The following is a 24904-nucleotide window of genomic DNA, read 5'->3' on the forward strand; positions in this document are numbered from 1 at the left end:
AGAGAGATGGCAGTTTTATCTAGTGGCTGTTACCACTCATGTTAAAGTAGCACAGAGGATTAAGGTGCCTGCTGCAAAGAGAACATGTCCTTGTGTGTCTGTAAGTTTTTAGGCAACAATAAAAATGTAAAGGGAACTTTGGCGATTAATGTTCCTGCTGGAGAGAGATGGGAGTTTAATTTAGTGGCTACTTCCAGTGATGCTAAAGTAGTGCAGAGGATTAAGATGCGTACCTGCTGCAAAGGACATGCTTTTGTGTGTTCAGAGGTTTTCACGCAACAATAAAAATGTAATGGTAACTTTGGCAATTAAGGTTCCTACTGGAGAGAGCCATTAGAGTTTTATCTAGTGGCTGTTTCGACTCATGTTAAAGTGACGCAGAGGATTAAGAGCCCTGCTGCAAAGAACATGTCCTTGTGTGTCCAGAGGTTTTCAGGCAACAAAAAAAATGTAAAGGTAACCTTGGCTATTAATGTTTCTGTGGGAGAGAGATAGGAAGTTTTATCTTGTGGCCGTTTCCACTCATGCTAAAGTAGCACAGAGGATTAAGATGCTTGCTGCAAAGAACATGTCCTTGTGTGGTCTGAGGTTTTCAGGCAACAATAAAAATGTAAAGTTAACTTTGGAAATTAATGTTCCTGCAGGAGACAGATCGGAGTTTTATCCAATGGCTGTTTCCACTTATGGTAAAGTTTCGCAGAGGATTAAGATGCCTGCTGCTAAGAATATTTTCTTGTGAGTTCAGAGGTTTTCAGGCGACAATAAAAATGTAAATGTAGCTTTTGCGATTAAGGTTCCTGCGGGAGTGAGAAGGAAAAGTCCAGAGTCTTTTTTTGGGGGGTAGAATTTGGTGTATTTATTGTACTTTATGGGGAACAGTAAATTTCGATGATTAAAAAAAAAAAAAGTTGCTAGATCCTTGCAATGAGTGACTGTGTTCTGGGAAATTGCCGCCAATCGATGTGGTTAGGGATTTAACAATTTGGAAACACAAACAGTAAACGTAAGAGTTAACGACAGGCCGGTAGTTTTGTTGTTTTCATTTTTTTTTTTTTTTTTTTTTATAATATTTTTATTGATTTTATCCCGTTTTTCCTCACAATAAACACATTGTTATACATTTAGACATTAGTACATTTTCCAATCAGTATTCCAGTCTTTGAATACTCTACCATGACTGGTTTGAAGTTTAAACAATACAAAGTAACAACGCACACATTTTAGACAGCATGTACCTACTTTGGTACAACTATGTTTCAAATTATATCAGTATAACCTATACTACCATACTTGCTTTCCACTTCGCTATCGGTTCCCAAATTTTTAAACCAAGCCTTCTTCCCCTTTTCCCCTTGCGTGCATATATTGTTTTCTCAAGGTTATAACAGAATAATAAATTTGCCAGCCATACTTGCATTCCCGGGGGTACCTTGTCTAACCATGCTCTTGCTATTGACAACCTCAAGACTGCCGCAGCCACGAACACAAATTCCTTGTATACAGATCCAACTTGATTGTCTATCCCCAACAAGATCATCATAGGTGACACTTTTCTTCGTATACCCAATGTATTACCTAAAAAATCCTCAACATTTTTAATCAGGGTATACAACTGAGGGCAAGTAGCAAACATATGGATTAAATCTGCGTCACCTGCATTGCAACGAGGGCAAGTAGTGCCAGTGGAGCCTCCCCATTTAACTATTCTCGCGGGAGTGTGATAGAGTGAGAACAAAGTCTTATAGTGTTGTGATTGCAGGGGGCCCGAGCACAAAATACTACAACCCAAGTCCAAAGATTCTTGAAAATTTCCGGGCTCCACCCCCAATTTTCCCACCCACTTATTACTAACTTTTTCGATATCATCTAACTTTCCTTTAACAAGACATGCGTAGAAGGATCTAATTGTGCAATCTTCCGCACTTTTTATTTTCTCCAATATTTCATTAGTACTAAATCCCATACTCCCACCTTGCTTGCGACAAAAGAAGCTCCTTACCTGTAGGTATTTAAAAAAGTCCTTACTCTCAATACCATACTTAAGGGTAAGGTCTGCAAACTGAACTAATCCCTCCTTATCCATTAAATCCCCAATCTGTACTATCCCTTTTTGAGTCCACCTCGCCATTGTCGAATCAGCAAACACTTCTGGAGGGAAGGACTTATTCTTATAAAGCCTGACATACCTATTATATCTTCCCAATCCCATTTTTTTAAGGAAAGTATTCCAAATCCTGGTTGCTGCCCCTACGGTCTTAAATCTAGTCCTTTTATGATATCCAAACACAATTCTATTTAGAAAATTATTTTCCGTCTCTGCCCCCAATACTATAGAATACACCTCTATGGGGAGGGTCATATTTCCTGTATCGAGTCCCCAACCACCTATCAAACCCTGCATGTATTGTAGTGCTGCCGCAATTTGATATAACCTAAAATCAGGGGTCCCCCATCCCCCTCTTTCTCTTGGGAGGGTCATATGTCTATAAGCCCGCCTGGTTTTCCCATGCGCCCAGATAAATCTATTCAAAACTCTCTCTAACAAGTTAAACCATTTACCTTCAAAAACCAAAGGGATAGCCCGAAAAAAATATAAAAATTTGGGCAGGATCAGCATTTTAATCAAGTTGGTACATCCCATAAGTGAAAGATGCAGGTTGTTCATCCTCTCCAATTCCCTCTTTACCTTCTCAATCAGAGGGGTCAGGTTCAATTCTACAATCTTATCTAGATCCGTCGTTAATAACACCCCTAGATATACTGCTGAGGAAGCCACCCTATCATCATTACATAATGTATTGCTGTTTTTAATAATCTGCGTCTTTAATCTATTTAAGCTATAGCCCGAAATCTGGCCAAATGCCTGGGCCTCAATCTCAACCTCCGTTATAGCTTGGGTGGGGTTCGGGGTCATAATAGCTATATCGTCTGCGTAAGCCAAGGTCTTGATGCTGCAACCGTTTACCCTCATTGGTGGAATCTCTTGATTAGCTTCGAGTCGTCGTAATAGCGGTTCAAGATACAATGCAAAAAGGAGGGGGGAAGAGGGACATCCCTGCCTAGTCCCCCTAGCAATTTTAACTATATCCGACAACCCACCGTTCACTCTAATTCTTGCTGTTGGGGTGTTATAAAGTACACCCATAGCTTTGATAAACGGCTCCCCCATCCCACACCACCTCAGAACCTGCCAAAGGTAATCCCAGGAGACCCTGTCGAAAGCCTTCTCGGCGTCTAAAAAAAGCGCTGCGACAGGACCCCCTAGGACACCTACAGCGTCAAACATAGTAATAACAGTCCTAACGTGCTGTGTTGTTCCTTTACCAGGGATGAACCCGTGCTGTATAGGTGTTACCAACTGCTCAATGATCCCTGCGAGCCTCTTTGCTAAAATTTTAGAATATACCTTAACATCAGAATTCATTAATGTGATTGGTCTATATGACCCTGGCATTTCTGGCGGCTTACCCTTTTTCAAAATTACGATTATGTGAGCCCCTCCCCATGATTCCGGGCTAGATTCCCCTAACTGTGCTTGTTGCATTATTAAGAACATGTCTGATAGGAGTACATTTTTGAATATTTGATAAAATTCAACCGGAATTTGATCTGGCCCTGCTGCTTTGCCTCCTGGTAGGTTACCGAGGGCCTCAGAGAGTTCTTCCATCTGTAACGGTCTATCTAATACCTCTTTATCTTCTTCGGACATTATCGGAGGGGGAATGTTACGCAAATAGTTACCGACCTCCACCAAACATGCTGACTCCTCTGGGGTATACAAATCTGTATAAAACTTTCTGAATTCTTCCCTAATTAAATTAGTATCCGTAACCATGTTCCTGCATACATCCCTAATTTCCTTTATCGCAGCTGCCGCCGTTTTCTGCCTAGTTCTAATTGCCAACACACGCCCCACCTTCTCGCTCAGTTCATACGTTTCTTCCTTCTTTGTTAGAAAGTTATCTGCAGCTTGCCTAGCGAACCCTTCCACCACTTCAGCTTTTAGGGCTATAATTTCCAACAAGTGTACTTCTAAGGGTAAATTCTGTGCTATGGCCCTGCTGAGGTTTTCTTCCTTTCTCAATAATCTCTGCCCAACCTGCTCTCTCTTAACTCTCTCTCTCTTTTGTCTCCCCCCAACAAAACTAATTGTTTCTCCCCGTATTCCTGCCTTAAAGGTGTCCCAGACCACTCCCACGGCCGCTGTCCCCCTATTAACATCCCAAAAACATTTAATCCAGGCATTCATATGCTCCCTATATGCAGGATCCTTTAATAAAGCCCTCTCAAAGGTCCACACTGAGGGTGTCCTTGGTGTCTGTCCAATCTTAAGAGTAAGAATCACCGGGCTGTGGTCTGATATCACCCTAGGCAACTTCTCCACTTGTGCCCCCGAGAGTAAACAATTAGAAATCAAAAAGTAATCAAGCCTAACCATTAATTTATGCGGGGCGGAAAAGAAGGTACTTCCATCTAGATAGGGATGTAGCTTTACCCATGGGTCCACCAAAGCATTATGTATAACCATATCAGCTAGTGCCCTAAATACTTTCCTCTTTCTGCCACGGTATATCGCATCTTGGCGTGTAAATGAGCTATCTAAATCATGAAGGTTAAAATCACCACAGCATACTATGGGCTCAGGCCACTGGGCCAACTCCATATCTAAGAACTGAAATACATCTGGGTCATCCTCCGTGGAACCATAAATTGTAACGAGAGTTATTTTCTGCCCCCTAAAGCATACTTCCAAAATAACCCATCTACCCCATTGATCTTCCTTCTTTTTCCCTACAACCACATCCCTTTGTCTACCCAAAACTGCCACCCCTCTCGTCCTAGTCCCCTGTTTAGTACTTGCCAACACCTTGAACCCTAGTTGCTCCAAAAGGTATGCCCTACCTAATTCTATATGGGTCTCCTGAAGACATATCAGATCCAATTGCAAAACTTTTAAATATGCTGCCACTCTCATCCTCTTGTTCCCCTTGTTAAGACCACATATATTGATTGATGCTATCCTGCACGCCATACTGCTAATATTTGTAGATGCCACAGATGCCAAAGATAAGCATTATTTACCATCCTCAAACCAGTTTGTGTACAACTTAAATTTCCTACATGCATAACAATGTGCCAAATCTTAAAGTATACCAAACAATAATTATTCCTGTCCCCCCCCACCTGAAACCACCCCTGCCCTCTCCCACCCTGCACAACCCTCCCCACCTCCCTCCCCTCCCTCCCCTTAACAGGCAAATAGGCCAGAGACCTATGTGTGCCCGCCATGGTTGCGCGGGTCGCATCCCTCTCCCGCAAGGTACCTTAACATTCCTGTGCATTACTGTGCATTACTGTGCTGCCCTTCCCCCTGGCCCTGATATCTATATACAGGTGACACTTGGATGCATACAAGTGCTCTAACCCCCCTTATGCTTCCTCATTTCCGCCAAGAATAGCTCAGCCTTGATCTCAGAAGTAAACATCCACGTTTTCCCACTCACTATCACCTTAAGCCTGGCTGGATATAGTAGATATGCTTCCAAGCCTAAGGCTTGGAAGGGAGCGATCAACTGCCTTAGCTTCCATCTCCTCTCTATAGTAAAGTGACAGAAGTCGGGTCTAGCAAAAAAAGCGTTACCTTCGAAAATCCTTCTGCTATCTGGTCTTGCCTTACCCAAGATCTCCTCCCTGAGTAAGAAGTTCCCTAAGTACACTAGTATTGCCCTCGGGTGATTCTGCTGTCCATCCCTCCCAGCTCCTCCTGAGGCCTGAGCTTTCTTCATAGTGAATGGGAACCTGTGCGCCCTCTGTACTTCTTTTTCCCACTGCCACTGAGACTCTGGAAAGGCCCCTCTTAAAAGATTAGCAACAAATTGTCTAACATCCTGCCCTTCTGACCCTTCCGCCACACCCAGCAGTCTAACATTGTTCCTCCTCTGCCTATTTTCAAAATCCTCCATCTTCCAGCACATATCCGCAGCCATTTTTTCCTGCTCCGTCTTGAATTGCTGCCATCTCCCGACATCATCTTCAAACTTGCCGGTGCGCTCCTCTACCTCTGTTACACGTTCCACCAGTACATCGTATAATTTATTAACCTTTTGTTGTTTTCAATCGATATTTTACTATTATAAACATGTTAGATTGGTCCATGGGGCCATGCATATTACATTTACCCTTATTGCCCTTTCAATAGTTTGCAGACATGCATTATTAATCTAATTACAATTGGGGATTTTTGTTGTAAAGATGCATATGCCACCCACATGCACCCCAGTACACTACCCACATGCATCCCACCAACACCCACCTTATAACAACACACCACACCATGCCACTGCCCCAGGTCACTGCACTAGACACCAAGCTTGCAGTATGGAGCACAGCAGCCACACTGCTCTACAACATACCTAAACACTTACAAGCTCCTAAAGGCGAGACCTGTTGGCTATGCCAATGCTTGTTTAATTCTGCAGAGACTTTATCATATGTTACATGCGATTTGGTGCATGATTCACATGGCAAACATTGTCTGCCCTTGTTTTAAAAATGTACAAGGAAAAGAGATACATAGTTTCACGTGAGGCTTCTGGTTGTCATGGCAACAGGTGAGAGGGTCCTTGTGAAGAAGGTCCTTTGGAATGTTGGTGTTTGTAGATTCTTTGGAATGTTGGTGTTTGAAGATTCTTTGGAATGTTGGTGTTTGAAGATTCTTTGGAATGTTGGTGTTTGAAGATTCTTTGGAATGTTGGGGTTTAAACCGTGGATGACAGCTGGGGGGGGGCAGGAGGGGGGGCTCACACCAGCCTCAGATCCGCTCCTCCCCAGAGATAGAAGAGCGGGAAGAGCCTCTGCGTGAAGGGCGCCCGCGGGAAGGAGTAGAGAAGCTCCATGGAGTCCGCATTGTACAGGGACAGCCGCCCCCCCTCGTAGTCCAGATACACCCCCAGCTTCAGGGGCTTCTCACGAGGGGACAGAAGGGTCCAAGGGGAGGTGAGAGCCCAGTAGTGATCCTGACACCCCTGCACAGCCCAGACTCCCCCCTCAGGGGACCATGTGAAGTGTCCCTTCCTGTCCACAGACTCTGCTGCAGCCCCCACACGCCACAGCTCCCCCTCCTGCAGCAGCTGCACCTCCCAGTAATGTCTGCCAGAGGTGAACCCCTCGCTCCCCAGCACACAGGGGTAGATGGTGAATCTCTTGGGGGTGTCCGGCAGGGTGTGTGCAGTGTCTGTCTGTCTCACACGTCGCCCCCCCTCAGACAGGAGGAGCCGAGGATCACCTGTGTCAGGATCCAGAGTCACCATCACTGCAGAGAAGAGATTCACAATTAGAGATTTAAAGACACAAAGAAAGGCTGTAATTACTGCTTCTGTTTTACATATGATTAATGTACACCACACCTGGAAGGAGCACGCGGCGCTCGACAACGGTTGCTCTGCTTGGGGAGGGCTTAACCTCCGTAATTGTCTTATAGTGACACTAGACGCTGTAACACAGTAAAAGCATTCTCTCTGTTCACGAACAGACACAGCAACTGCTTCGGGTATTCTAGAAAGCCAAGCTCCACATCATACCTAAAACCCAAAGAGAGGAACATCATCTGCCCCTGAATCCAATACATGAGCTCTACATTATTTATTTGATAATGCGCACCCCGTCACACCGGTCTCGCTCCATCAGGCGAATACATATATCTCCGTGCCAGCATTTGTACGCATCGTATCAAAGTTTACAGTAGTGGCTTTGTGAATACTTTTACAACGGTCCCGGCTTGTGCCGCGCAGCGCACTGGCGCTGCAACTTGTCTGGACAGTCTGGGCAAAGAGCACATGGGGTGCAGAAGAGTTATCAGACACAGCTACCTTTTCTAAGAAGTGGTCAACCTGATGCCCGTTTGGAGGGTGGGACGCAGACTCGGGCTGCAAAGTGATTCATGGAGAAATGGCCTGAGATACCTCCTCTTAGGACTGAGAGAGCTCTGGGGCGTCAGAGCCGACCATAACTAAAGCACTAGCGCTCGGTGACCAAATAGGTGCCGGTCCAACTTTCAACGCGCTGGCGCCACCTAGTTAAGATTATTGGTAGCAGCTCTGTGACAGCGCAGCCTGCTGGTGTGATCTGGTGCAGCAGGTAGCGGCGCACCGACCGAGGCAGACACCGCTCCGCAGGGCTCGGTAATCAGTCATCAAAAGTCTTTATTTCGGTTTTACAGTACCATAAAACAGTAGACCAGATAAAAGGTACTATACAGACTCTTGGAGTTTTTAATAACGAACTTGCATCCACCAAAAAATTGACACAAAAATACAAATACATTAAAGGCGCAAAGCTCGGTAAATTTCAGTATTTAAGTGCTTTCTCCTATTAAAACAGAGCTAAAGCGCTAGTGTCTGTTTGACTTTTGTTTATATGTCAATTTTACAGATATACAACTTAATTACACAACAGCTTCCACTTTTAAAACCAATGCCCCAGATTAGCAATACAGTGATAAAGATTGACCCTACTTATGATAATAGTTTAAAAAACAATTATTTACAATCCAAGGTGCTAGTTCAGGGTACACGCCCGGTTGGTCTGATCATTGCGATCTCAGTAAGTTTTATTTACACCAAATGGGCGAGTAGATAGAGCCCTCCTTATCGCCCAAAATTGACCCAGAAATGTTGCTGTAGCGCATGCATAAAGTGGTCTCGCATCAGACTTTACAATGCGTAGAGCATCTTTATGGCTATGTATCCCAAGCTGTTTACAAACCGGAATTAGCCAGTTCCTTCTAGGTCTGGCATATGCAGCACAGGCAAAGAAGACATGGCCTATCGTTTCGTTTGGGCGTGGACATGAGGCGCAGCCCTTGTGCTGGGATGTATTTGTCACCCAAGTATTAGTAAAAGCATTAATGGGTAGGCAGCCGTATCTGAACTGAGTGTACAATTTTCTGTCTGCCGGCACTTTTATAAAATCAAGGTAACTTTCTAGCCGGCTTCCTGATTTGATGTCAATGAACAGATCCGTTAAACAGCCATGGCGTATTATCAAGAAACTCGTCTGTTCTACCCACGCCCAAAACTGTGATTTTAATGTGTCCCTAGAGTATGTGGGCGGAAGACCCTCTTGCTCCTCAGGTACACCTATGTCTGCCCGGATGGTATTTATATATTTAAACCACCCAAATTTAAGATTTATGTCCAAGGCTGAAACTTCTGTATAAGCAGCAACTTAGGACATCAGTTCGGGGGTTGTGACCAATCGATGCCAGAAGAGCAATGGGTGTAAGCTCGCCTGAGCATTGATAGACTTAATACCCATGTCAAGCTTCAGGGGAAGGAGGGGAGTGCTCTGTGGAAGTGATACCAGACTCCTGAGGAACTTATTTTCTATTGTTGAGAGGATGTCAGCATTTGTGGAACCCCAGAGTTCTGCCCCACAAAGCACACTGCTCACTGCCTTGCAGCAAATCAACTTAAGTACGGGGGCTACAGGCCTGGTGTAGGAAAGGCCGTGCTCCCGTCGCAAGGCCCCAGTTAACTGGGAGAATTTCAAGGACGCCCTCTCTAGATGTTTCTTCCATGACATTCTCTCGGACAACTTGATTCCCAGATAATCAAAAGAACTCACTCGTTCGAGCGGAACATTATCAAGTTACCTTTGAAGGATTTGTGGGGATTTAGCATCATCAGCTTTGTTTTAGTGGTGTTGATGACCAAACCCTCTCATCACAAAAAGTCTTAAAGCAATTTAAAAGTTTTTGTAGGCCCATGGGAGTTTTAGACACCAGGAGGGTATCGTCTGCAAACAACAAGGTAGCTATTTTATGGTTTGCCAACGAGGGAGCATCGGCCGGGATAGAACACAAAAGGTCGGCCACCTGGTTTACAGAGAGGGAAAACAGGGTGGGGGCCAGAACACACTCTTGGCGTACCCCCCGCCTGATCTTAAATGGCTCGGTACTTTGGCCCTGGTTTCCCCACCTTACACAGGCAAAATTATCCTGATGTAACCTGATAAGTGGTTCTAGAAGTTCCAAGGGCATGCCCATGTCCCGAAGGACCTGCCAGAGTAAATCCCTGGGGACTAGGTCGAAAGCTGTTTTGAGGTTGATAAAGACAAGATATAAACTGCCTTTGCCCAATACAACTACCTTCCAATCAAGCAGAACCAGGCAAAACGCCTGGTCAATAGTGCCGGTCTTCTGCCGAAAGCCCGCCTGGAGAGGAGAAAGGATGTTATTCGCCACCATCCAGGTCTGGATTTTGTTAAGGAGCGAATGGCAGAAGACCTTCTGGGCACAGTCTATCAAGCAACTTGGACGGTAGTTGGCAGGCTTCGGTCTGTCCCCCTTCTTAAAAATGGGTATTACTTCTGCCCCCTTCCAGGTGTCTGGAATGCTCCCCCCGCTAGTGATGTCATTGGCCAGTCTCACAAAATAGGTTACCCAGTGTTCTTTATCAGCACGAAAAAAGGTCTCCTGAGTTGCCATCGGGATCGGGGGCTTTTGCTGGAATAATGGTGTCAAAAGAGTGTGATATTTCCTCCCTGGTGAACGTGAGTGTGCATGCAGGAAGACCTATGTCGTTGGGCATCTGGGAACTATCAATAGAAGGACCACTGGAATATAACTCACTAAAATGCTTGTGCCATTCAGCAGCCGGAATATTATTTACCAAGGTAGGTGTACATTCGAAATTACTTTTGGACACCAAGGACCAAAACATCCGACCATCAGGATGCCCAATGGCCTCTCCTAGCTCCTGCCATCTCCTCTCATCCCATTCTCTTTTTGCTTTATCCTGCGCCTGTTTATAATCCTTCCTAACTTTACGGATACTGGCTGGCTCTTTGTTCTTAATAGCATCAGTCAGTCTCCCTCTCAGGGTCCTGCACTCTTTGTTAAACCATGAGTGTCTTCCCAAGGGTCTTCCCTGAGATAACCTGTATTTATTAATCGGCGCATGGAAAAACATCGCAGAAACTATGGAATCCTACAGGTAGATCCTACTGAGTCAATCAGGGTCAGGATTGTCACAATGGTAGAGGAAGCCTTAGCAAACGACTGGATCTCCAAGAAGGAGGCTGAATTTCTGGTCAATACCAATCCCAGGATCCCCTACTTTTACACCATACCAAAAATCCATAAGAACTTGGTTTCACCCCCAGGCAGACCCATCGTCTCTGGTGTGAACTCTATTTTGGAACCTCTGTCGAGGTTCGCGGATGCGTTCCTTCGACCATTGGTTCAAAGTACTAGCACTTACTTGCGTGATACCAATAACGTCCTGCAAATTCTGCAGGATATTGACTTTGACCCCACTAAAAACCTGCTCATGGGACTAGATGTGGAGAGCCTTTATACCAGCCTCCCACACGACGAAACACTGTTAATCATTGAGGAGGTATTGTTCTCTACTCCCTGGGAGTACCAGACACCTCGTAATCTAGTGATGGAATGTGTTTCACTGGCACTCACCCGTAATTTCTTCATGTATGCTGAAGATATATACGAACAACGTCACGGTACCAGCATGGGGAGTACCTTCGCTCCAAGTCTAGCAGGTTTGTATGTACACCATCTGGAAACTAGCAGGATCCTGCATACGATGAACCCATACCTCGCCCACATCAAAGTATGGAAAAGGTATATTGACGATGTCTTGGTCGTATGGGAAGGTGACGTCGAATCAACTGAGGCATTCATGCTATGGCTCAATCAACAGAACGCATTTCTGAAATTTACACATAGTGTGTCAGCGAAAAACCTGGTATTCTTGGACCTTAATATCTACCCTGAGCAGGGCAAACTCAAAACCACCACACACTTTAAGGCAACAGCAAAGAATTGTTTACTTTTGTTTGACAGTTTCCACCCCCGTCACCTGAGGGAAAACTTACCGCACGGTCAGTTCCTCCGTCTCCGAAGAAACTGTACTGAATTAAGTGATTTCAAACAACAAGCATCTGAACTACGTAGTAAACTGATAAAACGGAATTACCCTGAGAAAGTCGTTGACAAGGCCTTGAAGAGAGCAAGGAATAATAACAGAGAGGCCCTTTTGGAAGATAAAGTGGCAAACCAGATCGATGAGAGACCAATTTGTGTAACAACTTACAATACACATTCTAACCAGATCACTAAGATAGTGAATAAACACTGGCGTCTTCTCAATTGCTGTGGCTTGAACATAACAAAACCTATGTTCGCTCACAAGAGGGGTCGCAACCTGAGAGACATGCTTGTTCATACAAGACCAAAGAACACGTCTCGACCAAGGCCTGTTGGTCTACTACCCCCAGTACAAGGGCATCACCCCTGTGGTAACTGTAGCACCTGTCCTCTGACGAAAAAAAGTACACACATTACATTCCGGAATGGCGATGAGTGGGACCAGAGGAGTTTCACGAACTGTAATAGCAAAAATGTTGTCTATTTAATCACCTGTCCTTGCGGCCTTGAGTATGTGGGGATGACATCTAGACCAATCAAGGTACGTATTGGCGAACATCGCAGCAATGTCAGATGCGGTAGGAGCACTACCAAAATGTCTAATCACTATATCTCCAATAGACATGGCATAGACGATTTACAGTGGACAGTGATAGAACAATTGGGTAACGAACATGGCCTCCTCGAGAAAGAACAACGATGGGTGTTCCGTCTTAAAACTCATATTCATGGATTAAATGAGGATATACCATGGAATCAGTTCCGTGTCTGATTAACATAATACCTGACTGAATACTGTTCAGCTATCAGTCTTTCCGCCATAGGCATCCAACCTGGCGAGACGATTCCTTCTACATTTTATATGCCCCCAGGGCCTGTCCTGAACCAGTGTAGCAGCACTCCGGTACAATTGTGTGGTTAATTTTCCTTCATGCACCTATGAATACCCCACTTAGACCACAGCAGAGGACCCCCCTTTAGTGGCTTTCTTATTCGTGTAGGCATTGCCTATCTGATGTGTATGTACTATTGATTGGTTTAGCCGTGTACCGGCTGGGTGTCTCCATGTACCTAGAGACACTGCCCTGCCGGTGTATTTGTATTAGGTTGAGGAGCCCTTTCCCAGTTTGTCTGTTATTCTAACAAAAAACCCCCTCTTCTCAATCCAGGTGACTGTGCCTACCCTTGAGTAAACCTGTCTATCACGCAGGTTGGGACATATCTCCTACCAGTTTTCCATTTTGTAATTTCACTTCGTCATAGTTTTATACAGGCATCTAACATAGACACCTCTCTCTCTCTCTGGGGGTCCTTCGCCATCTAACCACGGTGACCCGGCCGCTCTACCTTCCGGTTCCGGGTCCCGTTAAGCAGTGCCTGCGGGTCTCCGATAACATTGCCAGCAGGCTTCCTTCCATTGGCCTATTATACGTGGCTCACTGGCGCGTAATCCCTGATTGGTGCGGGTACTTAAACTACGAGTTCTCCAGTCTGACTCCATCGACGGAGCCGACCGGGGTGGTTATTTGGGCAGGACATTGATCCTTGGAGGCGTAAGTACGGCATAGCCGGCAGGATGAGGATGTATCCTGGTAGTTCGTAGTATTGACGATTGGATTACAGTCTCCTCTCTCCCTTTACTCAGGTAGCCTATTTTGGCACTCCTACCACTCGGTATTTGAGCTCATGAGGATATTGTTCTTTTTGCAGCAAGTATGTTTTACTATTGCTTTGTTGGGCATGTAAACAACCACTGTTATATTTGCCTTACAGGAACTTCGTTTCCTTTCTGAGTAGAGTGTGTGTTTTCTGTTTTGTTTTGTTATGTTGTGTTTTTTATGTAGTGTGTCACACAGTATTTTCATCACAGATCACGTGATAACGTTATGGATAGCGTTAAAAGACGATCATCGTTCACCTCCTTTTTCAGATCACTGTTCTAACACGACGGAATGAACTTCTATCTACGTGATTAAATGTCTTGTGTATCTCTCTTTTATACCATTTTTTCCTTTTAGGTTAATAGGAGTATGTAAGACCCATTGGGGCATTACCAACTTTTGGAGGCTATTTACCTCCGCTCTGATTTTTTCACCCATTATTTTTTAACACATCACAGTGCGTCGTTGGAAGGGATCCTTAAGGTCCTGACGAAGAAGCATGGGGAAGCTTCGAAACATGTCGACACCAGGAGGCCAAGCTCATTGAGGCATACACCCTCCTCCCCCCACCTTTTTACTAATACCAGCTTAGACGGCAGAATAAATTTTTCCCCGTCCAGAGAGCCAGGTATTTTTTAAATCACTCTCCATTCACTCCTGACCCTTCCTTGCACACCCTTGCACTACACATAGTAGTCTCATTAAGAACAGTGCTCCCACGTATACGTAGGTTGTAGCACGCCCCGTCCCGTAGAGGGGCGGGAAGACCCCTATGATGAAGCATGACACCAAGGGCCCTTTTGGTGTGTGAGGGGTATTTTAACAACTGATGTGTATTCTCCACGACCGTGGGATACACATTGTATAAACGGGAGACTCTTGATTTACTGTACCTGCGGGTGGATCCTTTTGTTTATGCATGGAAAAACAGGCCAGACGATCAAAAAATTCCCTATGAAGGGTACTACAACTGCTCTGTTTATGCACGTCAGTGGTCACTGATGTTAGTCACTAAATGGTCAGTTAGAGCATCCTTAATCAATTTAATCTTTGGTTCGTCCACCAATACCACAGGCCATTTCAGTCATCGCTTGTCACTTGTGGGGACTAAAATCTTTGTACTTACTGGTGTCGGGGACTCTCTCCCAACACCACCCCAGGGGTTGTGAATAGACAGAATAAGGGGATTGTGATCACTGTCACACGAAGGAATTATGGCCATGTCCTGTACCAATGGCCAAAATGTCAGATCCACTAATAAATAGTCGATCCTGCTTGACCCATTTGGTCCAATAAAGGTCATTCCCCCTCCTCTGCCTGAAGCTGTTCTGCCATTTGTGGCCCTTAACCCTGTATTCTAAGGATATCGCATTTAACTAAAGTGCAGCTTGCGAGCATTTTTTAATCGGAGTGAGTTCCAGCGGGGGTACCCTCCAAAATGTATCCTCCTCATTCACATCATTGGCCTCTACCCAGTCGAGTGGTACGAAAGTTACATTGAAGTCCCCGCCAACTATTAGTGGGTGACTTACAATCCTGGCTTCCAATAAATTGTGCAAGACCTGGAGGGTTGGCGACTACCGCCTCTGGTACTCCTGGCATAAACATTATAACTGTCTGCCGTCCTACCCTTGCCATTGTTTATCCTGATCCCAAGGACATCTGGACTATTCGTGACCAACTCTTTTGCATCACAATTTAATGCCAGGCTAACAAAGATGAGCAGCCCTCCTGAAGGCCGGCCATGTTTGGATGGTATTGCGGGTCTATGGAAGGTCATAAAGCCTGGAATAAACGTAGGGGTCAAGCTCCAGGTTTCTTGGAGTAGGCAAATCTCAGTCTGTGCGATGAGCTCCTACCAGTAGGGGTGGTCAAGCTTCCCCCTTACACCCGCCACATTCCATGTCGTGACTCTCAACATTTGCCCGTTCACTTCAGAAGTGGAAGCCAAAATGAAGGAAGGAACATCCAATGTAGGCAATATCTGGCAATCAGTGTCGTTTCCGGGCAACTAGCCCGGGTACCATCACTCATCAGCGGTGGTGGATCAAGAACTAGGGCTAACCTTGTATGGTCTAGCATGCTCTCTTGTGCTCTAGGTGTTACATCAGAATGAGGGAATACACGGGAACCATTATTGTTAGGGTTGAAGAAGCAGTGCTACAGTCAAGTCTAATTCAACATCCCGGCAGGCTGTACTGCGCGCCACACTCTCCTGATTTCTGGTGCTTTACAGGAGTTTTAAGATTTCTTAGAGTTTCTTGTCGCTCAAATGGTATAATTTCTGATAGTTCTATGTTTCTTCGTCTCCATGGCTTGAATTTGCTTGCGAGAAAGGGTCACTCACAGTCGTTGAAATGTCACTCATAATTACACTGCAATGATGGAAATGTCACACATAACAATCTGAAACCTTGGCAGCTCTGTGTTTGTCACTCCAGTGAGTGCCGCCACAGAGGCTGCTGGGCAGTCTCAGCTTGGTGCCTGCTGCCTGGTGTGGTAGTGCCACGCGAGTCCGGGCTGAAGAGCTGCCGGAGTTTATTTGGTGCCTGCAGCCTCTCATAACTCTGGCCAGAGGAAGAGTTTTAAAAGTGTTACCAGGCCTAGTCAGCGCGGCCCAGCCCTGCAACCTTAGCAGTCAGCTTCATCAGTTTTTTACATGTAAGTTTACATTTCTGGGCAAATCACTTAACAAAAAAAAATGAATGTGTAAGTCTATAACGTAACTGGTGCTCATGTAAAGCGCTCTGACCCCGCCGGGTGGAGTTGGCGCTATAGAAAACTAAAAAAAGAACAAAAGTCTACGAAGCGTCACTTTTTTCAGGTGGTCACTCACACTTAGTATTTTCTTTTAAACCACAGGGTACAAATGTATGAATGGGCCTATTTGCTACAAGTATTAGAATAACTTTGCCAAGAATTATTGATATAGGTTCTGTTTTTGACAAATTTCCTCATAAATAGGCCGGGAAGGTGGCTGGGTGTGCTGAACGCTTGTTGCTGGCTAGTGTGATGTTTTGGAATTTAAAACTGGGTAAAGCAGACTCATCCTCTCATCTTTTCGATGTGAGTGCCCTAAACTATGCAATTGTAACAACTGCTATTTTCATACCTTATAAATGGCGGAAATGCGGTGTTTACTGCTGTACAAAATTAAACTTTAATGATTGTATCCTAGAAATTGGTTTTAAAGATCCGAAAAGTGACTGATAAACGGCATTTGTTAAGATAAACTCCTCAAATGCATCGTTGCCAGATCCTTTCATTAACAGGCAAAAATGTTTTGCTGCTTTTCGGAAGCACAGGACTGAACTCAGGCGCTGAACAGTGGCTGTGAGAAGTTGGCCTGATATATGATGTCACTAGTTCTAGTGTACACCTTGTATCAGTCCAAATAACCCTTATGGTGATTGGTTGTAAAGTCAACCTTATAGACCAGCTATCCTAGTGGTAGCATGGACAAGAGCAGTCTTAGGCTAAACTCTGTATGGCATGTGAAGCCAGCTGTTATACCATATGCAATCCCTTGAATACCAAATGAAAGGACACCACAACAGATATATATAAAAATAGAATGTATTTATTCTAGTCAAACCCTCAGCACTCTTTATGAGATTCGAGGTAAGTACAACACAGTCTTAATTATGCATACATTAAATCACACAGGTAAGTAATACAGTTAGGCCCTAGGGGCCACGCAAACCATATACTAAGTAAGTGGTATAAGAACCACTGTCACGAACACAGGATAGGCCTAGGCCTAGGGAATCGCTGGGGCTACACTATACTACCAAAGGTTAGGAAGTAGGAGGCCCACGGGATTTAGGTGCAGAGTGGAAACACTCACGCGTAATGCGTAAAAGTCAATAGAATTACTAGCAGTTAGAAAATAACAGTTTTAGGACACTTCTGGTATAGCTAGAAAGTCGAGACTCGGAAACTAGACCCTAGGATAGTCAATACCCTTGTGAGCACCGAAGTACTCAAGTTACCTAGCCCACGGGCTGCGGGTGCATATGTGTGAACTTGCGTCGGGTTTCGTCGTGGACTTCTATGGATGCCTGAAGAAAGATGCTGACAGGCGGTCAGTGAAGAGTGTCCGGTGGATCCCAAGGCCGGGATCAAGAAGAAAGGATACCTGCAAGCAGAAGGGACAGAGTCTAGGTCACCAGCCAGGAGCCAGGAAGGAACCAGGAAGCAACCAGGCGATGTCGTGAAGATGCAGGCGTGAAGGTGAAGCTTGTCGCAGCAGTCACGGGGACCAGCAGGCGTCGAGGATGACCAGGACCAGGAGGTGAGCTGTCCCGCGAAGGCTCTTGCTGTCGGCGGCGTCGATGTCGAGTCAGGACCCAACAAGCCTTGGCAAGCGGAACCCACGCAGGATGAAGGACTTGCTTCTGGTGCAGACCAGGAAGGTCTGGGGTGCTTCTCTGTCACAGAGGAGCGGGTGCCAGTCTGGAGGAGCCGGACCAGCAAGATGAAAGTAAAGGTTCGTCGTCGCAGAGGCTACTAGCCAGCGGGCCAGCAACCAGACAACACGTCGAGCAACACAGGTGCAGAAGGGCCCCACGCAGAACACGTGAAGTGTGGGGAGCTGATCTTCTTTGCAGATGGTGCTCGGGATGGGGGCTTCTCAATTCCCCAAGCACATCCTCGAGGAAGCCTCAGAGTCGCACTAGTCAGTTACTAGCCACTTTTCCCAAGTCGCCGGTCCCACGTCCCTCGTCGCCTCCACGGGTCTCAGCTTCGCTGGAGGTGTGGATCTGGGTCAGAGGTGTCTGGAAGTCTCGGCGCTGGTCAGTCTCTGCAGTCGTCCCTCGTAGGATCAGTCGCAAAGCAAGCAGCGGTCGCTGGATGGTGCCTGGTTGCCCAGGGTGGTCACTCCTTGGCCACAAGGGAGATTTCTTCAGTCTTCTTCCTGAGGTCGAATGTCGAAGGTCCAGAGTTTCTGTTCAAGTTGCAGATTCAGGTTAATCTATTTTAGCAGGGCTCAGCTACCTACTGATATACTGGGCTAGTGGGCTGGGCTACCTGCAAGGTCCCTCCTATTGGTGGGACCAGGAAGGGGAGTGGCTACACCCACTCTCCTTTGTCCAGTTTTGCGCCAGAGCTGGGGCTGGAGTGCCCCAGCGCCGGTTTGAACTGGACTATGCAAGGGACACCTTGTGTGCCCCAGGCAATGTCTAGTTTCATTCATCCCTCCCTGCCCCAATACACTAACTCCTGTCTGGGGTGGTGCTAGCACCTCCCAAGGCAGGAAACCTATTGTCCAAGCCTCCCTCGCTGGAAGGACTCCCAGCAGCAGGAGGTCAGACTTGTGTCTGTGGCAGCAGCATCCATTTTGTGATGCTGGGGCTCTGGTTAACTGTAACCGGGTAGTAGGATTTTAACATGTCTTCTCCCTCTAGAAGGGAGGAATAATATCCTCATCGCCAGATATGGTATGGGGGTATTATTCCAAAGTGTTAGACACCTTACACGACATGTTTTGATACAGCCAAACCATAGTTACCATAACCTTTTGAGAATATAAGGTACTTTAAGAGTATATGGTAGGCGATATCATAGAACAGCTATAAGGACATGGTTCCGAAAGCTGCAGACAGGCTCAGCTCATGCTAGAGCACCATCTCACATGTTACCAAGCACTCTGCCTCCAGGATTGTCAAGGCCTGCCATAGAAGTGGCTGATAGGTACACATGTGTCTATATATAAGGTAGGTATAGGAATACTACACCTAAGCAAGGGGTGATTACACGACCTTGCCCCAGCTGAGTGATCAGCCAGTTGTGTCAGAATGGAAGGCCAGGCCAGGGGTGGCATAATACATGCTGCAGCCCCTGGTAGGCCTAGGGTACACCTATGCCCTGGGTACCTAAGGTACACTGTACAGGGGCCAATAAGGTGATCCTATCCAATTGGGTTATGCACCTAAAGTGCATAGTATTAATTTAGAGAGAGAACAGCAGGGCTGTGGGTCTGATTAGCAGGCCCACAGCCACATTAAACTAACCTTGACCAGTTGAGTCTTCATGTACTAAGTGGAAATATCTGGAGAGTCCATCTGCATTGGCATGGTCAGTCCCAGGTCTATGTTCCACTGTGAAGTCCATCCCCTGTAGGGAAATGGACCACCTAAGACGTTTGGGATTTTCACCCTTCATCTAATTTAGCCACAAGAGGGGCTTATGGTCTGTCTCAATCTTGAAGTGAGGGCCAAACAGGTATGGCCTCAGCTTCTTCAGGGCCCAAACTACAGCAAAGGCCTCCCTCTCAATAGCTGACCAAGGTTTCTCTCTAGGGGTCAGCCTTCTACTTATAAAAGCAATGGGCTGGTCTTGACCATCTACATTCAGTTGTGAAAGAACAGCTCCCACACCCAACTCAGAAGCATCTGTCTGGACAATAAACTCTTTGGAGTAGTCAGGACAGGACAGAATAGGTGCACTGCACATGGCCTGCTTCAGGTCATCAAATGCTTTTTGACAGCTCACTGTCCACTGAACTTTCTTTGGCATTTTCTTAGAGGTCATGTCATTAAGTGGTGTCACAATGGACCCATAATTCTTAACAAACTTTCTGTAGTACCCAGTCAGGCCAAAGAAAGCTCTGACCTGTGTCTGGGTAATCGGAGGAGTCCAGTCTTTGATGGTCTGGATCTTGCTCTCCAGTGGTTGAACCTGACCCCCACCAACCAGGTGGCCAGGTATACAACCTTACTCTGCCCTATCTGGCACTTAGTGGCCTTGATAGTGAGGCCTGCCTTTTGCAGGGCCTCTAAAACATTCCTCAGGTGGACCAGGTGATCCTCCCAGGTGGAGCTAAAGACAGCAATATCATCCAGATAAGCTGCACAGTAGTCATCCAGGCCTGCAAGGACTTGATTCACCAACCTTTGGAAAGTGGCAGGTGCATTCTTCAAACCAAAGGGCATTACCACAAATTGATAATGTCCTCCTGGGGTCGAGAAAGCAGTTTTGGCCTTTGCATTCTCAGCTAGTCTGATTTGCCAGTAGCCTGCTGTCAGGTCAAATGTGCTCAAAAACTTAGCAGCTGCCAGTCTATCAATGAGCTCATCTGCCCTAGGTATTGGGTGGGCATCTGTTCTAGTGACAGCATTGACCCCTCTGTAGTCCACGCAAAACCTCATCTCTCTCTTACCATCTTGGGTGTGAGGTTTTGGCACCAGAACTACAGGACTAGCCCAAGGGCTCTCTGAAGGTTCAATGACTCCCAGCTCCAACATCTTTTGTACCTCAACTTTGATACAGTCCCTGACATGGTCAGGATGCCTGTAGATTTTACTCTTCACAGGCAGACTGTCACCAGTGTCCACCTCATGGGTGCACCAGTTTGTCTGACTTGGGGTCAGAGAGAACATATGTCTGTAGGATTGCAGAACTTGTCTGCAGTCCTGTTGCTGATGGACAGTGAGGCTGTCAGAAAAGACCACACCATCAACTGAGCCATCATCAGGGTTCTGAGTCAGCAGGTCTGGGAGAGGGTCACTCTCTTCCTCCTGCCCCTCATCTGTAGCCATGAGAAAGCCCATGTCTGCCCTGTCAACATATGCCTTTAGTCTGTTGACATGAAGCACCCTGTGGGGGCTTCTGGGAGTCCCAAGGTCCACCAAGTAGGTGACTTCTCCCTTTTGCTCAACAATAGTGTGGGGTCCAGACCATTTGTCTTGGAGTGCTGCTGGGGCCACTGGCTCCAACACCCACACTTTCTGCCCTGGCTGGTAAACAGTCAGCACAGCCTTTTGGTCATGCCAAGCTTTTTGGAGTTCTTGGCTTGCCTCAAGGTTTTTAGAAGCCTTCTTCATATACTCTGCCATCCTGGAGCGGAGACCAAGTACATAATCCACTATATCAAGTTTGGGTTGTTTGAGAGGTCTCTCCCATCCTTCCCTTACCAAACTTAGGGGTCCTCTTACAGGATGCCCAAACAAAAGCTCAAAAGGGCTGTAGCCAACCCCCTTTTGTGGGACCTCTCTCTAAGCAAACAGAAGGCAGGGTAAAAGGATGTCCCATCTTCGCCTAAGCTTGTCTGGTAAACCTTTTATCATTCCCTCTAGGGTCTTGTTGAATCTCTCCACAAGCCCATTGCACTGTGGGTGATAGGGGGTAGTGAATTTGTAGTTTACACCACACTCCTTCCACATTGCAGTCAAATATCCTGACATGAAGTTGGCACCTCTGTCAGAGACAACCTCCTTTGGAAAGCCCACTCTGGAGAATACTCCAAGTAGGGCCGTTGCCACAACAGGAGCTGTTGTGGTCCTCAGGGGAATAGCTTCTGGATACCTGGTGGCATGGTCCACTATCACCAGTATAAATCTGTGCCCAGATGCTGTTTGTGGGTCCATTGGTCCTACAATATCTATGCCCACTCTTTCAAAGGGAACCCCCACCACAGGTAGTGGTATGAGGGGGGCCTTTGTGGTGCCACCTGATTTGCCACTGGCTTGGCAGGTGACACAGGAGCGACAAAACTCATTGGTATATTCTGACATATGGGGCCAGTGAAAGTGAGGGACAAGCCTGTCCCAAGTCTTGTTCTGGCCTAAGTGACCTGCAAGGGGAATATCATGGGCCAAGGTAAGAAGGAAGCCTCTGAACTTCAGTGGTATGACCAACCTCCTGGACGCACCAGGCTTGGGGTCTCTAGCCTCTGAATACAGTAGCCCTTCATCCCAATACACTCTATGGGTACCTTGAGCATTCCCTGCAGCCTCAGCAGCAGCCTGCTGTCTGAGGGGTTCAAGAGAGGGGCAGTCTAATTGTGCCTGCCTCAGATCTGCCCTTGAAGGTCCCCCTGTCCCAAGAAACTCAACCTGATCAGGTTCAAGCTCTTCTAGGACAGTTCCTTCAGGGCTCTCAGGATCATCCTCCTGTGAGAGCTGATCCACTACCTGATGCAAGGGGGAAGGCAGAGCCTTAACCCTACTGCTCTTTCTCTTGGATTGTGACTGGTCCATTGTCCCAGGATCCAGCACTTGTTCAGTGTTACACTTTTTGGCCTGTGACCTGGTCACAGCAAGGACATGTGCATCTATCCCCAGCATTTCTGCATGGGTCCTATACTCCACTTCAGACCAAACTGAAGTTTCAAGATCATTGCCCAGTAAACACTCCACAGGAAGGTCTGAACTAACAACAACTTTCTTGAGGCCAGTTACCCCTCCCCAGGAGAAGCTAACAATTGCCACACTATGGGAGGTAGTGGCATTGCTAGCGTTGGTCACTAGGTAGTTCTCACCTAGCATGATCTGTCCAGGGTCCACAAAGGCAGGTGTCACCATTGTGACACTAGCCCCAGTGTCCCTGTAGGCCTGAGCCATTCTATTATTGATAAAAGGAGTCTGTCTGTACTTGCCCAGGTTACTGGGGCCTACAGTAGAGGACAAAGCTATGTCCCCATCACAGATCAGAACAGCCTGAGTTGGCATTCTGACTAGGCCAGAATCCTCCTCAGTTCCCAGGGTTAACCCTACTACACCCTTTTGATGGGAACCACCACTTACAGCTGGACTAGGGGGTACAGTTGCCTTAGGGGCAATGGTGGCTGGGGGCTTATCCTTTTTGGTGTACTCACTAAACCAATGTGAGTTGGACTTACAATAATGGCACCATGGTTTCTTTTGGCCATCTTTCTTTTTATCCTTTTTGGGACCACCCTCCCCCTGAGCCTTTTGGGGGCCTGGTGAAGACTTCTGGTCTTTTTGTTTCTGGTCATAACACTGGACCATAACACTCCTATAAGACCCATTTTATTTATTTTAACTACCCAGACAGACCCAAGAATAAAGGGATACTGGGGTTCTGCCTGCGGTATTTTATCTAGTTAACTCCCTCTGCCGTAAAACATATTAAAAGCACTCCCAACACTGTGGTCGAGCCCACCCGGACTTCTAGGGGTCTGGGTGACCCGATGATGAAGCATGACACCACTAGGGTGTGTGAGGGTAACTCAAAGAAATACTTAGTTTCCCCACGACCACGGTTGTATTAGGCACAACCTTATCTCAGGAGTTTTCATTTCTCCCCCTCTTCCTTTATCTTGTTAGATCTCCTCATATAGTTTGTATGGGAGGATATACTCTACACAATCCTACCTCTCTTACCCCTTAAGTCATTGGGATTTCCCAATACTTTGGCGTGTTATAGTTGTTTGTAGTGTAGCCATACCATATACTCTTAACCGCATTATAAGTCAATCGCGATATCGCGATAACTTGAGAATGGCTACACAGAACCATATCGTGTTTGGTGTCAAACATGTAGGAATCCTACCCCCAGTCCAGCCATGGGCATGAGGGTACGATTCCCCCCTGCTAGAGGGGCGATATGGGAAAAGCGGTAGAATTTAGACACCAATTTAGACACCAATTTAAAAGTGCACAGGTAACACAAAATGCCACCTCCACAACTCTGGCTGCTTGTTGCTGGGGAAAATCCCAGCCTCAACAGCTGGACAATAGGGCTCCTGTGGCAGGGAGGTGCCAGCACCTCCCCAGACAGGATATGTGGATTGGAACAGGGTAGGTGCACCAAATGTCCTTTCAGAGTTGCACGTAGGCAGCTCCAGCGCCTGCATTCTGCATACACCACTTGGAACCGGTTCAGGGGCATCCTGCCTCTCGCCCAGGCAGGAAACACACAAAGGGGAGAGGGTGTAGCCACCCTTTCCCACCTCACCACTGATTGGTGGACACTACTCTGGACACTCCCCTAATCTTGGGGATAAAGGTGAATAACGTGGCCCCAGAGCCTCAGATTAATCTTGAACTTTACAGTCTTGACCTTCGACTTGCTGCTGCCCAGCTGACGTAAGAAATCTCCCTTGGGATAAAGGAGTTATCCCCCTGCTTGACAGGCACCTGAAACACTGCAAGTGACCCGGTTGGAACTTTGCTGCTCCTATGGACTTCGACACCTTCCTGCACCCTTGAGGTGGGTTTCCAGCGCATTCCAGAGGCCAGTGAGCGTGCTCAATGAGTCTGGGCTCCGTGGACCGCGTGGGTGCCGAGATCCCCAATACCCCAGGACCCCGGCCACCTCTTGCGTAGCACACGACCCTGACCAGTGGGGAAGTTGTGCTTTGGCCCGTTATCGAGCCAACCACTCAACAGCAATTGTGCCAAAGACCAGCGCTCTAGCCCCCTCTGGTGGCCCGTGGGCTCCCTTTTACGCACGCCAAATTGCCGCTTCCCACGGTCCCTTGTCTCTCGACTTGTGGGCCCTAGCGGAGGTCAATCTTCACAAACAAGAGTTTCCCTGGTTGCTCCATCCC

General features: G+C 46.7%; 1 protein-coding gene across 1 annotated transcript in view; it reads right to left on the reverse strand.

Annotated features, from left to right (window-relative positions):
- Window positions 1-6080: 6080 nt before the first annotated feature.
- LOC146869133 (E3 ubiquitin-protein ligase TRIM39-like) overlaps window positions 6081-24904 on the reverse strand; it is a 122653-nt gene continuing 103829 nt past the window's right edge. The window contains exon 9 of the mRNA XM_085630014.1: window positions 6081-7312. Coding sequence (XP_085486140.1) covers window positions 6801-7312 — 512 coding nt within the window. The 3' untranslated portion in view covers window positions 6081-6800. The remainder of the gene's footprint in view (window positions 7313-24904) is intronic.

Source organism: Triturus cristatus, chromosome 1_1, assembly GCF_964204655.1.
Source record: "Triturus cristatus chromosome 1_1, aTriCri1.1, whole genome shotgun sequence".
NCBI classification, from domain to species: Eukaryota; Metazoa; Chordata; class Amphibia; order Caudata; family Salamandridae; genus Triturus; species Triturus cristatus.